Source organism: Paramormyrops kingsleyae, chromosome 20 (assembly GCF_048594095.1).
Source record: "Paramormyrops kingsleyae isolate MSU_618 chromosome 20, PKINGS_0.4, whole genome shotgun sequence".
Taxonomy (NCBI): domain Eukaryota; kingdom Metazoa; phylum Chordata; class Actinopteri; order Osteoglossiformes; family Mormyridae; genus Paramormyrops; species Paramormyrops kingsleyae.
Genome location: NC_132816.1, coordinates 10,873,929 through 10,892,542, shown reverse-complemented (window position 1 = coordinate 10,892,542; position 18,614 = coordinate 10,873,929). Strand labels below are relative to the sequence as shown.

The window sequence follows — 18,614 nt, the reverse complement described above, 5'->3', positions numbered from 1 at the left end:
TGGGCAGTACTGTTCTTTCATAGCTTCATGACGGTTATAGTTCTGCCTCCTCTTTGTGTGGGTGCAGTTTGCATATTCTCCCTGTGTTAAGAGAGTTTCCTCCTGGAGCCCATTTATTTAAGCCATTTAATATCTCTAAATCTGTGTTTCCCAATTTGGTCCTCAGGTGCCCACAAACAGTCCACATTTTTGCTCCGGGAACTGGGAGGAAGCAAAAATGTGGATGGTCAGGCAGGGAGCTGGGAGGGAGCGAAAACGTGGACCGCTGTGGGTCCGCAGCACAAGGAATGGGTTGGGAAACAATATGCAAATTTGCCCATAGAATATAATCTAGTTTAGCCTGCGATGCAGCGATATCTATCCAGGATGTACCCCAGCTCGATGCTGTCTTGGATAGGTTCCAGATCACCCTGGCTGGGGTAATATGTTAGAAAAAGTGTGGCTCTGCATTTCCTAGCGAAGTTGTTATGACCTACCGAAAAAATTTTGCTTGTTTGTTCAATTGCATTGAATCTTATCTGTAGTATGCCAGCTAAAGTTTTTCTAGCTTAAACGTTATATAAGTAAATTGATTGAAGCTGCGGCAGTAAGTTGAAGAGATTTTTTAAAAACCGTCCTTAGACAGCTTTGGAAAACTCACAGGACCAGTTTTATAAATAATATTTAAAGACCCACAAACATTAATAACTCATCTGAAGCTGCTCGTGTCATCGCACCTTTGCCTCTTTCGCCTGCTATTTTTTTGTTTATGACATCCAGATGGGAATCAGCAGCCTGCCCTGAAGGCCAGGTGTGATCTCTTCAGGGAGGCCGCTATCCAACGACAAGTATACGCCAAGCGGCTCTCACACTAATGCTCAAGGCACGCTGTGAAAACTTGTACCAAAGCGCGTGCATATTCCTAATCGAGAAAGCCGTATATATGCCAAAACCTGACCAGCAGTGTGCATCTCAAGACAACACGTCAACTATCAGTTTGGACGGCCACGTAGCTAAATCGGTATGCTGAGCTTGGAAGTAATTGTTTAAATATAATCATAAATAAATAATGGATAACAGGTCGGACATGATTTCGGCATCTTAATATGATTGTTTCATTCACAGTGTAGACTTTACGTTGAGTGATTTTAGCACGGCTTCCTGACAGAGGGTGCTTTGTTCCCCTGCCTTGTTTGAAAGTTTCGACGAATGCCTCCGAAAGGACTTCATTTTCTCATACTCTCTCTAAGCTCCTCTCTGCTTGATATGTGGCCACGGATTTGATTTGGAAATATGTCTGCATTTGATAAAAGACCAGAGAAAAGCATCCTGGATACGAATGTGATTTGCTCCCTGTTTGGTTGCCCTGAGGGGAAAAAAAACTCTTAGAGTAAATATATTTTATCTGCTTGGAACAAAGTACATGTTATGTGAGATTGTGGTGCATGTGTGACCGTAGTTTGTGTGAGATCACGGTGTACCTGTGACTGGTGTGTATGCATACGATTCGTGAAAGCACTGTAACTCACCACTGTACTGTGCATAAAAAAATAACTCAGAGTGGTAATTAAATGAACATTTCTATGAGTTTGTGGTTGTTTTATGGTTTATATACAAGTTAGGATACCAGGTTATTAACATGATGTTTAACAGATATTGTATACAATAAAAATTTTGGTTAAAATTAATTTAAAAACACGATTTAAAGTAAAATATTCCTTGTCATATGGATTGTAGCAATTAATTTAATTATGTCGCCTATTATCTTAAAGTAGTTGTATGACTAATCAACAGTCTCCTTACCCTCGATTAACCTTAATAATGCATGAACATAAGACTGTGCTGTTAAACCTGCAGGCAAGTCAAAATAACGCTGACAATGATCCATCAATCCCCAAGAACTTCAGGGCAAAAAATACCCCACTCTATGTAAAATCATTTATGCACCACGAAACTTAAAGTCTGAACACTTCCAACTGGTAAATGCCCTGCTTTGATCTTTTGTATACAAATATTTAAAAAATTAAAAAGTTTTATTAAAAAATAATAAAAACTTATTTGTATACAAATAATTTTTTCTAATTTTTATTAATTCTGAAACAGAAATGTACACATGTTTCTTCTTAACAAACCTGGTAGTACTGTTTGCATTTGTGGGCCGGGCAGTTATCAACGAGCAGAAGTTAAGAGGGGAAATCGGCGCAGGGGATTTTCTCAAGTCATTTCACAGCTGCAGTTCCTTCTAAGAGAAAATAATGTGAGTTGGCTTTGCCATCACTACCTTCTGTGGGCCACCTCAAATTCCCCCTGATAGGAATGTAATTATATCTCCTAAAGAAACTCCGAAAGAAAAGCCTCATCCTCTAAAACTTTTAGATCAAAACAGTTAAAAGGTGTTTGTTGTGAATGGCAAATAATTACACTGAAATCATGCTCAAAAGGAATTTTCTCCTTGTTCCAGCATAACAGGCATTCCAAATACCTGTCTCTGTTGCATGACTATATTGAAGTCATCATCTTCAGTTATTATTTCAGTCTCTGGAGCTGGGAGGCAGTAGATTAAAATCAGCTCAGGCCACTGTGTTGTAGTGTCTACTCATGACATGTTTCAGATGAGCTGACTTTGCCTGTCTTCGTCAATCCCTAGATTCTCTGGGCGGCTCCTTCCCACCCACCTCTCAGCGATGTCACCACAAGCCCAAGCGCTGTCTGCCCGCCCAGCAGTGTGGCGGCTTCCCCATCAGCCCGCTCCTCTTCCACCCCAACGCCAAGGGCTCGCAGATCATCATGGACCTGGCTCACAAGGCGGTGAAGAGGCAGGCCAGCTTCTGCAATGCCATTACCTTCAGCAACCGGCCTATTGCCCAGTACGAGCAGGTCAGGCTAAAGGTAGGTCACCGGAAACCAATAAAGGGAAACCATTAATGAGATCAGTGTGTAAATCCAGCCACCTGTCTGTTAGTCACCAAAGTGTTCTGGTCATTCCCTACTTGGGCTAAAGGAGCTTTGCAACTTTCTATGTTCATGTCCGTCCTGCTGGAAAGTACTGGGTAAACACTATCTAAGTGGTTTGAGCAGGAATAGTCGTCATTACACCCGGAATACCAGTTACGGTGGTTTCACTCTGTACTTAAGACACATAAGTATTCTGTACGTTTGTGTGCAGTGTTGGTTGTTTAATGAACAACCTTAAACAGATACGTATTGGAGTCCCATATAAGGGCTTTGTTTTTCAGCATGTTCTGAAACCAGATCCTGTGCTTATCATTAAGGTTTCCTTTGTGTAAATAAAAAGTGTTAAACCATAACAAAGAGGTATTCTCCTAACAAAAATCTCGTTTCAGCTTCAACACATGCGAAGAATAGCAAATCTACGTACCGTTAATTTACTATTTTGACTATTTAGTTTTTTGTGACCATTACCTTGTTGTAATTTCATTTAATTTATTTTGATTTATTATAGTCATTAATTATCTAGTTTCCAGTCTCAGTGACTGTGATTCCAAGTTTTTTTTTTTTTTAAAAAAAAGGTTTAACCAAATAGAAAAGTATTTCCAGTGCCATAATTTGCAAAATAAAGACTGATCTAAGAAAAATTAAGTAATAAAAACCAGAGAGATGGTCCACTGTTGCAAAGGCAGGTCTCTATCAAAAACTTCTTATGTTTGAAGTCTAATTTATTGGACCCTGTTTGATCTCTAGAAACTGGAAAGATAATCTTGAATTAGAATTAATCTTATTGTTGTAAAAGGCAACAGTTACAATGTCAGGTTCCCAAAGTTCTCAAAGACTTTATATTCTGTGATGTATCAGCCAAAGTTGTTAAGGTTATTTATCAGTAGCCCTATATTTGTTTGAAATGTTAAATCCCGTCACCACTGAAGTAACACTTCAATAGATTGATATTTTATTAATAGTAACCAGACAGTTTGGTTTTCGGTTTTACAAATTCTGATGAGAAAACAAACTTTCCAGAGACTAATTATATTTTATTGCTTTTTTCCCTCACTTGTATTACAGTCATTTCAACTGTCTCCTAAATCAATTACCACAAAAGATTTTTATGAAAAATTGTTTCTTCAGTAGCAGCTGGTTGACACTATTAATAATTTGCATTTTATTAAGACGAAGACAGTCTGACTATGTTATATAGCTATTACCGTCATAAAGCAATCATGACACTTTTAGCATGTCATGAAAGGAACATTATATACATTAATGCAGTCTATGTTCAGCTGACTGATTGCAGGATTAAAATCAGTTTAAAAGATGACTGCAGATGGTTCATAGCCATTTAATGTTCAGTGAAGCTTCAAAGTCCTAACCGTTCTCGGGTTTTGGGGAAGGCTTCCCAAAACGTTTCTAGCTACAGTACATGGGCTCAGAATTGCAATCTCTAAATTAACAAAAACAAAGCGAAAAAAAAATAAAATTTGAAGGTTGGCTAAAATATTTCACTCAGGAGAAACGTTGCTCAGAGTTTATCATTTAAGAATTTATGAGGAGTGAAGTCGACATTTTACTGCCTTAACTATTTAATGCAGCAGCTAGTGCTTACAGAAATGGGATAAAACATTGCAGGCTTTAGTCTGCTGTCATAGCCTTGAGCAAGGTGTTGGGAATGCAATAAAAGTTTCCAACTGTACTCTTGAGGAAAATGTGGAGATTCTAAGCTGCAGGGGTCACTTTGGATGAATCGGAAATGGGACTCCTGTTCCGCAGATTACGAAGAAGCAGTGCTGCTGGAGTGGAGCACTACGGCTCGGCTTCACCGCCAAGGACCCGTCGCGGATCAACCCGGACAGCCTGCCTAAGTACGCCTGCCCAGACCTGGTGTCCCAGAGCGGCTTCTGGGCCAAAGCTCTGCCGGAGGAGTTCGCCAATGAGGGCAACATCATTGCCTTTTGGGTGGACAAGAAGGGCCGTGTCTTCTACCGCATCAATGATTCCAGTCCCATGCTGTTCTTCAGTGGTGTCCGGACTATAGAACCTCTGTGGGCCCTGATTGATGTTTACGGTCTGACAAGAGGGGTTCAGCTGCTTGGTGAGTCAAGCGTGACGATGCGTTAAATTATCATAGAGTAATTCAAGCATCTCCCTAGACAAATCTATGATCTAGAGTACCTGTTTTTCAGGTGACCGCTAGATTGGCTTCTCTTTATTTCTGAACTATATCCTTCATGCTAAAAATAATTCTCTGTCCAGGTCTTTTAAAAACCATCTATGTATCCAAGTAGGAGAACATAATAGCTCTGCCTAATTGGTCATTCATTCAAGTGAGTCATTTCCGGCTGATTCCAATCTCTCTGCGGGGAGTTTTTCAGTCAGAAAGAACGAGAGTTTGATACAGAGAGGTAGGCTAATGGGTTTGTGGGTGAGATCTTTTCACATCTACAGAATTCAAGTGCCAGATACTTTGAAATTTGTGAACACACACATAAACTCTCTCTCACACACACACACACACACACACACATATATAGGCTTATTTACTTCTGCTCCATAATGACTTAGCCTAATGCAAGTATAGTCAACATCGACTTGACAGTACCTAATATTAAGAATAATAATAAATGTACCTTTTTTAGGATCAAAACAAACGACACCTTAGATGTTTAATAGCATGCCTCTATTGTATGCCCTCTGTGAGCAATATATCAGTAGTAGAAACGACCTGCACCGTTTTCCAAGAAGAACTCCTGTACTCACTAGGGAATTCATGCTGTCATCCCTTGTGATAAAAATAGAACGGGAGCACATGTTTCGTAGATAGCTCATTTAACCTAATTTCAAGCCATTCCAATTGACAGCACTGTGCCTGTATGCCTGTGGAACAGTGTGGATTTCACATGAGAGTTGTGCCTCAGCTTACAGCAATTACATACAATAGAGACGGGACTCGGGGAGTGTCCGAAAATAGAGACACTTGTGTTACATTTGTCTGCCCAAATTAACCTGCACAAACAACCAAGTTCGGGGACTTCCAAATAGGTAGTAATGATTAGTAGCCACTTTGGCCAAAAAGATATTTTACAAAGTTGGTAGCTATGCGTCATCACCCTGAAATAAACATAGCTTCTTAAAATATTAAATGCCACCCACATAATTTAAATGTCATATTGAAATCCTGCCAAAAAGGATGGGTGGGTCTTATTTATTTAAAGATTGTACATTAGAACTTAAAGTCTCTGCTACCAAAACAGACAAAATGTATAGCATGAAACGGTAAGAGATCATATCACCGATGTTATTGTTGACCTCCCCAGTATTTTTCAAATCCATTTGTTTAATAGAGCGCCAAAAAACAGAGTAGAAATACAAAATCACAGGTAAAACCCTGAATAATTCCATTTAATAAGCAAAGAATTGACATTATTAGATATTTATTTATTAACTTATCCTGGACAAGTTCATGTATAGTAAATTAACTCTATTTATTTTCATCAAAATAACCTTCATCTTAGTTTGTGAAAGTTTTGTAAACAGTTCTCAGAATGTTTGGTTTGTCATTCCTGTCAATATAGTCAGCTACCCTGATCTTTTCTTGTCATCTGTTTCATTATCTTAGAAATGCCATTATTCTAATTTAATTTCTGTCTCATGTTCATGTCAGGACATATTTACTCTGCGGGACCAGTTCAACCTTTAAATGACAGGATGTCATTTAACAACAGCATAGCCAGTAACAACAAAGAGTTTCTCTGTCCTGTGGGGCAGGGGATGGCTTTTCAGTGGTTGCAGGTCTGCTAGACAGGGTCAAATGATATCCTATCCTGGGCAGCATAGAACACGAGGCTGAGGTAATCCCCCGGCAGGATGCCGGGTTATTGCGAGGCACACATACTATAGGCTTAACTGTTAGTATGTCTTTGGGACTAGACCACCCTGGGAGGTTATGTAAGCGCCACACACACATGGGCTTTGAACTAGCAACATGGAGGCGTGAGGTAGCAGTGCCCGCCTCTTAGCTACAGTGCTGCCCACACTCTTCATAAATACTTCATCTAATTCATTTGAATGAATTTCTTTCATTTATTATCATGTATGACATGGTATATAATTACCTTATTTTTATTTGTTTGTTTGTTCATTTGTTATAATCCATTTCAGTTTTATTATTTTAAATGATCCTATTTTAAAGCCATAGGTAAGGAATGTAGTTACCGCAAAAAAAAATCCGTGACATATTCCCTGGAATGCGTGCAATTATATGAAAGCCTAAGAGATTCTCCCATCTAAAAGGTTTGGTGCATGCACATGCTGACATGTGTATTAACCTTACTAATGAAGTTACACATGTGCTGTTTTTGTACTGCAGTGATATACTGTAAGGACTCTATATAGCTAAACAAGTCTTCACCAGAAACTGCTAAATTATATATTCTAAGACTATTATAAAAGCCTTGAACTAATTTGGATCGCCTCCATACAGGAGAATTGAAAGCAGTTTTCCTGTATAATAGCAAATGAACTGAGGGTGTTTTCAATCACAGTTTTTCAGCAATTGTAAGATCATTTTTTGGCCAGTTTCTCTGAGTTTTCCTTTTCTCTATGAAAGCCATTTTTGTCTCTGTAACATGCTCAGCCTTTGTTGATTGTTCCGTGTCATTGTAGCCAATGTGCTTAAGAAAGCCAGACACACTGTTCAGTCCTGACACTGTAAATGGAGGGGAACGATGATTCCATAATTGTCTTTTCTTTTTTTGGTCTACATTCTAGTGCTATTTGCTCTTTAAGAAGGTGCCAATTGGTAACATTAAAGCTAATAATGCCTGGTCACTATGAGAAGTGTGTGAGAGTTGGGTTGGATTAACCCAGTGTGGCTTTCACCCAGGGCAGCAGTGTCCTTCATCATGTACCACCTCTGATATATCAAAGTTGGTCAGATCCAACAGACAGCCCCTATTATTGTGACGACAAAGTATAGTATAATATAAAGTATAATATAAACTTCTGAGTTTATATGATTTTGTAAAATGATGTGTGCAGTGCAATAACTATTGTCTCACATCTGTTCTACTGTGACGGCAGCTGTCCTGCCCACTGGAATAGTTTCTGACAGGGAGAAAAATAAACAGATTTCAGTACTGTATTGACAGCAGGTCCCAAAATGTGGCTTATAAGAGCCTGACTGGCATGCTCACTGAATTTGTTTACACTTATTTTGGGGGGAAGTCAATAGGACTTAAATATCTAGCAAAAAGTTGGCAGATCTCCAGGTTGTACTAAAATAGTGTGACGTTTCTAAATAAGTGACATAAGTGGTTTTGGATTTAAGCTAACTACTAGTAATGGTGCACCATTCCGAATGTCCGATTTTTTATTTTGATTTTCTAAAACGATTTTCTAGAACATTTCTCAGCAGTTGACTAGTGTTAAATGCCTAGTCATTTAAAAACCAATACTCTTCAATTACTTTAATCGCTTTTGATTTGTTCTGTAACCGGTACACAGCGCGGATGTGTTCGCATGATGTCATTTTGGTAAAGTTCAGTATTTTTGCAACAAGCATGCAGAATGTGTGGAGGGAGTGCCCAATGACAGTTGTACAAAGGGGAACTACTTTTGTCATTTGAGGAAGTGTCGGACAATTTTCGCTGACGACCGTTGTTCTTGTGGCTTTCATTTCTCATAGCTTATGTTCTTTAGCCAAATGCCAGAGTGAATGATGTCCGAGTTGATAGGAAACCGTAAATGCCACCATGTTTAGATCAATTTTTTTAAAGATCAGGTTTAAGCCAGTGGTTAATGTCAGATCCTTGAAATAACAAGTGAGTCTGTCTGTCCTGTTAGTGCTTACAGTATATATAGATTAGGTGAGTCTTGTTTTTTTTCTTTCTAGTGCACAATGAATAGCATGCATTATCACTGCTCAGTGGGAATATTAGGGAACACACTTCTATACCTGTAAACATGTAAATTTCACACTGAGCCTGTTTGTATGGTTACATGCCTCATATTCTGCAGAAACAAAAGTAAGGTCACTATTCTTTTTGTGTAGCTCGCTATAATAAATGTGATTTGAGTTTGTGCTTTTCCAAAGCCAGGTGATAAATACTGTCTCGGGGCCAAAAAATATCAGCTATCTGAAGGTTTGTTTAAACATATAACATTACGTTTTAACTGATTTAGTGCTGCATGTCCTAGATGTATCTTCAGGCTAATAGGATCTCCTGCAATATTGGTAATTCCATTGCAACTATTACTCATTGGCATTGAGGCATTGAAATGTTTGATCAATTCTGCATGCAGACATAACAAATCGTGTCATTTTGTCTTCCTCAAGGGGAAAGGGAGGATAATGACTTTTAGAGCAATTATATTCCTAATGAATGAGGTGTCCACTATAAGGTTAGTGTTTAAAGATTTATTTAAGAGTATTAGTAATTTATTGCAGGAAAACAATGATGAATGGTAAATAATCATAAACAGGGTTTGTATGCATTCAGAACTAATTATGCATTATTATACTTATTTTTATTTATTTAGTTATTTGTTTAGTTATGTGTGATTTTGATTGAGATCAGTGTAAACATATTGTATATAACATATAATCATGTTGCCATCACTACCAGATATGTGTTTCAGACATCCGAATAAATTTACCAAGAACAGTAGTGTTATTACTTAATTGATAGATGTAAATTGAGACAGGGAGAGAGCACTTATCTTGTTTTTGTTAATTTTGATTAATGGTGGTATTCGATTGGTCTGAAAGTTAAGTGAAACAATCCCAAACTAAACTATTAATTTGAATGTCATGTTTAGAATGGGACTGTCTAGAAATAATAAACTATAGCAGGCAAGGCTATAACAATGTGCAAAGATGTCTATTAAAATTAAATATCAAACCAAGGGGAAACATATTGTGCCATGAAATGCAGGAAAAGTCATTTGTGCGTAAATTATAAACATTTGTCAATTTCTCATTCCGGATTTTTGCAAAAGTGTCTGTGGCTCTTGTCTTTCTCGACTTGCTTCAGGTCCACAGAAGATGAGCAAATGTAATACTGGCTACGTGATATAATATTTAGAAATCTAATTTTTATTTTAGTTTATTATCCTTGTTTTTACTGTTTTTTTGACAGGGAATACATTGTACTGAATTTTAATATTTGAGTATAATAATTTGTCCAGGACCAAGAGCCATGTTTGAATGTTTCAAATTAGAATGAAATTGAGAATATAGTTTATATTTTACGACTTTAAAATGATAGGTAAAGAGGGTGTGAATTTTCAACTCTGAGGGCACTGAAAATTAACTTAAAAAATATTATATTAAATCAGATTATAGAATTCTCCATAGGTCTGGATTGTTCATAGGTATTATATGAAAAAATATTTTTGAGCAGTTATTATCAAAATTTATCTCAGAGCTGAATCTTAAATTACGAAACACAGAATAAGGCAATAATTTGTTCCGATGGGTTGACTGGTTCACTGGACATGTAGTTGTTTTACTGAAATATTTTTAATTGCTAAGCGTGTAACCATTGGGCACCTGATAAGAGAAATAGCATTGTGAATTTAATTACGCCATCACCAAGTAGCTAATTCTCATAGCTGGCCTCAGCTTACAGAGGATGACCAGATAAGCACAACAAGCTCCAATTTGAGCATAAAATGTTAAAACTACCCCGGGGAGCTTGTGCTGTTACTTATTTAAGCATTTGTCGTGCTTTTGTCATGACAGTGTCCTGCCCTCGACTCTCCCTCCATTCCATCCAGCCACTGGTGCACAGGGTGAGCGAAGGAAGGGCTATATGCAACTTCACCTCAGAACTGCAGCCGCTACTCAGTATTTTACTAGACTGTCCTCATAATTTTACCCCCCTCCCCCACCCCAACTCACAACAGCTCCCAGCCCTTGGCCTTCCCCCCTCCCCTCCCCACAACAACACCTCCCCCCCTCTGTGCACCTCATGGACTCTCGTGAGGCCTTTGTGGAGGTGAGCCCTACAAGCCGCAGACTTACTGCAAATCCCCCCTGCCGCTCAGGGGGGAATGACCTTGCTAAGGTGACACCGCGCGGCGCTAATGCCATCCGAGCCTACCGCATCCCCACCGCGCAGCTCCGCGGATTTGGTCCAGCGCGGCCAGCGCTGGAGCGTCGACATGACAATAATCAGCATTCAGCCCAGAGGAAACCCTACACAGGAAGCGGAATAGCTTTTTTGCCGTTAGTGTTGGCATGGCCCAACAGGTGCTAAAACCTTTACTGAATGCATTGAAGTTAAAAAAAAAAAATCTTGTTTGCAGCTGCCTCATTTGGCAAAACTGCTCCATCAGCCAGTTAAAAGCCGCACATTCAGAGCCAGGGACTCTCTGTTTAGTGGCTCAGTCATTTCAAAGTAATTAAAACCGTCTACCACATATAAGCATGCATCTGAAAGCTGACAGTCAGAAAGGAACCAAAGTTGAATCGTCCGTATGTGAGATGAGCAGGTGCGCCATAATTGGGCTGCAGCAGCTGCTGTAGCCATACATGCCAGTTTTTCAGAAAGTAATCTTGGCACGGACACCCGCTCTCCCCTCCTCCCCCCTACCGTACTCTTGACCAACAAAGAACCAGCCATATGAGGAACAAAGACGCGATTTGCATTTCTTTATCTCGACAGCAATCAGTGACCCTTGCGTTCGTTTCCCAAGATACGCCGCTGATGGGTGCTAAGGTCTGGTTTTGCAGGGAGAAGGATAAAATTAGTGCAAAAAAAATACAAAATTAGCATAAACAAACTCTGAAACTTTCCAGATGTCAGTAGGCCAAGACGCTGAAATTCTCACGGACCATAATCGCAAAATCATAAAATGTAATAGATGGGGGGAAATAAATCAGTTCAAGCCCAATTTATTCACCATGCTGACAAGCAGTAGCGTAGCAGTAATATATCTGGAAAATGGAACAACTGTATTGCCAGAATCAGATAACAGGTGACACGGAAACTTAATTTGCTTGTTTTTACATGTTATGTTTGCCTGCTTCCAGAGCCTTATCTTATTTTGATGTTATGAATAATATATGTGTGAAGGCCGTTTGGTCACACTGAATTTTAATGTGAGTGGGATCTATTCATTTTCACAGGATTATTCGAAACTGCAGTGGCAAACTGCGAACAAGCCCAGGTCCCTTATTTATGGCCGTTTTCTCGGTTGTACCTCGGGGCAGTATGACCCAGACAGGAGAATGTTTGATTGAGCTGAAGAGAGCGGCCAGGCTCAAATCTGAAGTGTCATCACTGGCAGGGTGACTCTCAGCATCCTGTCTCTTCCCTCTCATTTTGCTGTGTCTGCAAGGGACTGGTCTGTCTTGTCAGGCCAGTTAATTTAATGCTGTCTCATCCCTGCACTGCCCGCTGAGAACATACGACATCTTACAGCAGAATTTAGCTCTGTCTGGGTCCCTGTGATCTCTGGCATTGTAGCCTTATGGAACATTAGAAATAGTCTGTTTATGATTCGTAAACATATATGAGTTATCATACATTATTATGAGTTTGTCAAAATATTGCCGCATGCAGCTATTAATGATTGTACTCAAAAATTAGAATGAAAAGATATGAGTAAAATAACATGCATGGTAGTATTAGTTCATATAGTCATTTATATATGTCTGTTTTTTTAGGGTATAGGCTGATCTTAAGGTGCAGCGGTTAAGCAAGGTGTAACGTTTACACCTTACAAAACTTAAAGTTGAAAAGAAAAGGTAAAAAAAGTTTATGTCACTATGAAGTCAACTAAAAGGAGAAAGCTTAAGGTAGGATAAAATTCTCTGCAGTCACTGGGTGTGTCTGACCTCAGCAGCTCAAGCGTGAAGCTCAGCTCAGGTTAAGCGTTGCGTAAATGAGGTTACATACAGAACGGAATCACTTTCATTAGCTTTCATATGACACCTGACCACACTTTGTCAACTCCAGCTTAAGGCAGTTGGAAGAATAAATGGGAATCTGCTAGGAGTTGGAACTCCTAAAAATATCCTAATGTCAAAGGCTTTTCTTTGTGGATTGGACCCTAATCTCCTTAGTAGGCAACATGAAGATGCAGTGATTATCTGTGGCTCTGACTTCCTCACTGGAGACAAGCAGTTACAGCACAGACTTTCCCCATAGCACAAATGTCTCTGCCGAACACTAATTCTCCTATGACCTGTTTAAATTATTTTCCAGATTTATTAATCCCAGCCCTTTTCCAAGCTTAAAATAAAATTTACATTCCTGACAAGATAAGCTCATATCTGCAATCATTTACTTAATCATTACATGCATGGAACGACAGACCAGACAAAAGTCCTTGTTTTGCCCTTTCATTACAACAGGCAATATTAATAAGTTCTTTTTTCAGCCTGGTCTCCACTTCACAGGAAAATATTTCTGTATTAACCAGTACAATGATATTTGTGTATTTCATGTTTGTGCATCTTTCATCTTGTCAGTCCCTTTTAAATGGCAGCATGTGACCATTTCCCCTAAAATAGCCGATAAGTAAAGTGGGAGTTTCTGGCAATCCCTGCATGTGACTAGGTGATAAAATCAGACATGGGGAGAGTTGTCAAACTGTAATTAACTTTTCACAGAATAATATTGTGTGCATCTCACAACGGTAGCAGTGTTATTACACTGATTACCTGTTAGTGTTTATGCTCTTTTCCATAAAAAAGCATAGCTATCCCTAACCCTGCCAAATAAATAAAAACAAATGTATATTATTTGATAACTATACTCACAGTTGGAGCTGTTTAGCAACCCAGTTCTTATTAAGTTATGTAACACCATGAGGTGCAAAGTTTGTGATATATTCTGTTTTCCCAGTAACACCAGTTACTGGCACAGACAAGCTGAATATCTGTGGGGCAGCAGGACCTCAAAGAAACAGGCATTTTATGGGGAAAAAAATGCTAAAAGAGACCTTGTTGGCAATAAATAAACAAACAAACAGATAAACAAGTAAAGCTGAAAAGTATTGAAATACCATTGTGATACATTTTACAGTAAAATTATAGAGAAAACTGAGACACTGACACAGAATTTTTGCTTACAAAATTAGTAATAAACATAAAATTATTGACCCTTTTATGGCTAACATTTTTGATTAGCGTTGCATACTTCAGTTGCTGCTGTATTTTCAAACATTCTGATATCTACATTTTTTGTAAAAAAAAAAAAAAAAACGACAAGATAAAGGCAAAGAGAAATGCTGAGGTCCTAGATTATCATTCCCCCTGGATGAGCAGTTTTTTTGGAAATGGATGGAATTTGTGAAGCAGTTGAGGTCCACAGGCATTTTACATTTTATCGAAAATGAAAGAATAGGCATAAGGCAAGATGCAATCCAATACGGGAAATAGGTGAAGTTTAGCGTCGCTTCGACGGCAAATCTCTGGAAAGTGTGAAAACACCAGACAGTACTGGGAAAAAAAAACATGAATCTGGGTCTGGAGGAGCAGGGAAGCAACGGCGCCAAACACTGAGTCATCACTCTGCATCACATCTACAGATGAATGTAAAGGCTGAAAGCTAAATGTTTCTCTAAAACTGCAGCACACGGCCTATAAAAGGAGTGGGCTTTGTGCTTTAACTGTGTATTTTAAGGTAAGCAGTTAACTGGTGACCAGAGTTGACTGTTTACCTTAAAAGGGCTTGTCTTTCTCCAGTCTGAGTGCAGGAGCTGGGGTGTGAAACTTAGTATTTTACCCAGCGGAAGAGAACAGCCAAACAATAGCCGTCCTTCTCTACAGTATGTCGTCAGTTGCCCTCTGTCTTCCTAAACAGCCCTCTTGGATGTTAGCCTAATTTTATCCTACCACAGAGCGGTGGAGGTTGAAATTAGAGATGTTGCCTATCTAAATGTCCGCAGATTCACAGTTGATTCTAAAATTAGCTTATTCTCTTGAAGAGCTATCGTTTTCCACAGCGGAGCCGTCTGCGGGGTGTGTGTAATATCGTGCTCACACACCACTACACATGATTAGTCAGAGGGGGCTTCGTTTTTTGGCAGATAAAAACGGCAAAGTGAAACAGGAGACTGTGGAACCCTGGGAATGTGTTTGACTCTCTGAAGCAGCGGAGATCCATATTTAAACAGTAGTAATGCTTACTTTTAGGTGTTTGCAATGTAGACACTCACACTACCTCTGGGAGGTAAATCATGTTTATTTATACAAAGCATTTAGCAGAAGCTTTTATTAAAAGTGACATTCATTTTTGAGGAAGTAGGGTGAGCCAGTGCCTGGGGTAATGGAGGGTTAAGGACGTTGCTCAAAGGCCCGACAGTGAAATCATTCTCCTGACCCTGGGATTTGAACCAGCGACTGTCATAATCATAAACACAATGTCCTAAACCAGCACCATAATGTTGTTGCAACCCGTCCAAACTAAATGGTTATATTTGTAAAAAAAAGTAATGATCCATCAAAATCCTTCAAAATGTATTTTCCATCATATTTACTGAGGAAGGAAAATACAAACACATACATATTTGAGTGGTCTCTGTAAAATAAATCTACCGTGTGCACTTTACAGTGTCATATGAGTTCCTGTATACTCTACTCATTTGTAGCACAAAGGTATTGTGGGAAATTGTGTATTATAAATCCCATTTTAGGATTTGTTGCAAACAAATGTTGAATTGAATAACAGAAAATAATTCAGTAACATTTGTTGTTTAGTTGCAAAATGGGATGATAAAATTAAAAATTAATTAATTGACTTCACTCTGTAGTTATTCACTGAGGTTAAAGCAATAATGTTCACCATTAGTTTTTCAGAAAATTACTATTTCTCACTTTACTGACTATTTTATGCAATTTCTTTTGAATTCACAGGGTATTGGCCGGCGATAAACAGAACTAATTTATTAAAATTTTTTTACTAGAATTCTTTCAGAAGCACAAAGATTTCTTTATTATTGTGAAGGACAGGAAATGGCAGTTACTAATATAAGGAACTGCTGCACCCCCATGGTCAGTCGAATGATATTATCAGGGGTATCGCTAGAAATTTTGTGGCCCATGAAAGCATATCATATTGGGCCCCCAACCCGGACTACTCCAATTGTGCTCCAAATTTTTAGGGTCCCTGTCAGTCAGGGGCCCTTGGAATCATCCTAACTTCCCCCCCTTTACAGCGCCCCCTGGATGTCATTAGAAACTGTATCTTTCTTCAGTTGAATTGAAATTACATGTCTTTTTCTATCGTGTCACATATGACATTTTTCCCCCAAGAGAGTGAAATTTTGTCACAGAAAATTATTTTTCTCTCTCTCAGACAGTAAAAAAGTGTCGTATGAAATTAGGCTCCTCTACCAAAGACAGCAAAATCATGCCACATGATATTGTGTCTCCCACCCACAGACATTGAAAACATGTCATGACATTGCGTCTCTCTCCCATACACACTGAAAGCATATCACATGATACGAGCTTCCCAGAGAGGCAGAAGTGGTATCATATGGAAAACATCTCTCCCATAGGTGGTAAAATCATGTCACATGATATTTTGTCTCCCACTGAGAGTGAAGTAGTGTCACATGATATTGCATCTTTCCCCAAGACAGTGAAGTCATGCTTCATGAAATCATGTCTCTCTCCCATAGACAGTGAAATAGTGCCTCCAGACTGTCTACGCCCACGTTCCTTCACCACGGTACGCAGGTCCTCCTTGCGGAGGGAGGCAGATGAGTCACGGCTCTCTGTCAGCCTCTGCGACCTCAACCTTCAGGAGGAACACCTGCACCTTGCATCCACCGCCTGCCCCATCCCGCAGAACTCACTCAACTCTCAGCAGTGTCACCTGCTGCCTCCGCACCTGGACAGTGACATCCACTTCCATCAGCTGCACGGCGCCCATATCAAGACGCTGGACGAGCAGACGGTGGCCCGCTCGGAGCACGCCCGCGAGGAAAGGACGCTGGTGTTCACCAGTCGGCCGCTGCGAACCGGGGAGACCATCTTCATCAAGGTCACCAAATCCAGCCCAGCCCGCTCAGGGTCGCTCTCCTATGGGGTGACCTCCTGTGACCCCAGCGTCCTGCGGCCCAGCGACCTGCCCTACAACCCAGAATCCCTCGTGGACCGGAAGGAGTTCTGGGCCGTCTGCAGGGTACCGTCACCATTGCAGAGCAGCGACATCTTGGGGTTCTTAGTCAACCCAGAAGGGGAGGTCATTCTAAGCCACAACGGCACTAACGCGGGCATGCAGGTGTGCGTGGACAACTCCCGACCTCTATGGATGTTCTTCGGTTTACATGGAGCAGTTACACAGTTAAAGATACTGGGTAAGTCCCTGTGGATCAACTCTACTTTAGCTAATCATTTTCGATTAATGTATATAAAACCATCAATCACGCTGAATTTTCTGTCTCAGATTGGGTAAGTACAACCTGAATCTCCCTATATATAGGTATAGGCATAGGTATATGTGTACATAAGCATGAGTCTGAGAGGTGATGGATGATGTGGGTGGACAGGAATCTTCTTGATTTCTGTGCTTTGACCAATGACGGATTGATAATTAATGAAAGACACGTCTTTTCCTCACGTTTCACGTTGGTCCATTTTGCTGTGTTTTAGTCTCCTTTTTGGAAGTGCAGAGTTGCAGAGGCCGAGATTTAGTTACATAAGATTCATATTTATGATGTTTATTTCATATTTTTCCTTGAATAAATAAGAATGTTTGCTCTAATGCCGAATAATACCGTGCTGGTTATCTTGCTCATTCCACACCCCTATTTAAAGCACTGCATCTACACTGCAGTTCCTCAAGTATGAAGCTTCTATATTACTAGCTGGTCTTTCAGCAGTTCACTGCAGCTGTGGAAAAATTAAAGTATAATGGGAGGAAGTGACATATTACCAGCAGGAGGAACATTACCAGTAAAATAGCCACCACATAGCCACCAAGCTCAGACATGATCACAATGTCACAATGATTAGTGGTAAACGGTTAACTTATATGAAGACATAGATCATGTGTAATATAAATAGTTCTCTGTTAGAATCAATGCTCCAGTTGAGCATAATGTCTTCATCCAGCCATCCATTTTCCATAACTTCTCATTCAGCACAGGGTTGCAGTTACCCTGGAGCCTGTGTCAGGAAGTTGGGGACTCCCTTGATAGGATGCCAGTCCATCACAGGGCACAGATTCACACGCATACTGTCAAAAACTAAGGGTGATTTCGAGACTGTGGGAAGAAACCAGAGTACTCAGAGAAGGGCCCCGCAAACACAATAGTACCACTCACTGAGCTACCGTGGCACCTAGACGTCAGAAGAACCAGGAGGTACCATGAATGCTGCACTCCAGAGACTCAGACCTTCAAACATCCGAGATAACTAAGGGACGTCAGCTTCTTAGAAGTGACAACAATCAAAGTTTGGCTCTTTAACGTCTACAGTGGATTTTGGTCCAGTCGCTGGGCATTTCAGGAAGACGGAGGAGAATGACAGGGCTGCTGTAGCCGTCGTGTTCCTGCCAGGCTTCTGATAAGTGCTCTTTGAATACATTACTTGCAATATCCACTTCATGTTTCAAACACGCCAACTATGGCATGGTTCAGTACCCTTAGTTAAGTACGGGAATACCCCTGTCTAGCACATCCATTCGAGTACCTTTCGATGCTGGCATTTCAGATCATTTTAT

The 18,614-nt window shown here is 39.9% G+C and overlaps 1 protein-coding gene across 4 annotated transcripts in view; it reads left to right on the top strand.

Annotated features, from left to right (window-relative positions):
• The window catches only part of neurl1aa (neuralized E3 ubiquitin protein ligase 1Aa), a 63,522-nt gene that overhangs the window by 34,393 nt on the left and 10,515 nt on the right, over window positions 1-18,614 (top strand). For all 4 annotated transcript variants that reach the window (XM_023797908.2, XM_023797927.2, XM_023797917.2 and 1 more), the window contains exons 2-4: window positions 2,627-2,868; window positions 4,702-5,023; window positions 16,567-17,247. In XM_023797908.2, coding sequence (XP_023653676.2) covers window positions 2,627-2,868; window positions 4,702-5,023; window positions 16,567-17,247 — 1,245 coding nt within the window. The remainder of the gene's footprint in view (window positions 1-2,626; window positions 2,869-4,701; window positions 5,024-16,566; window positions 17,248-18,614) is intronic.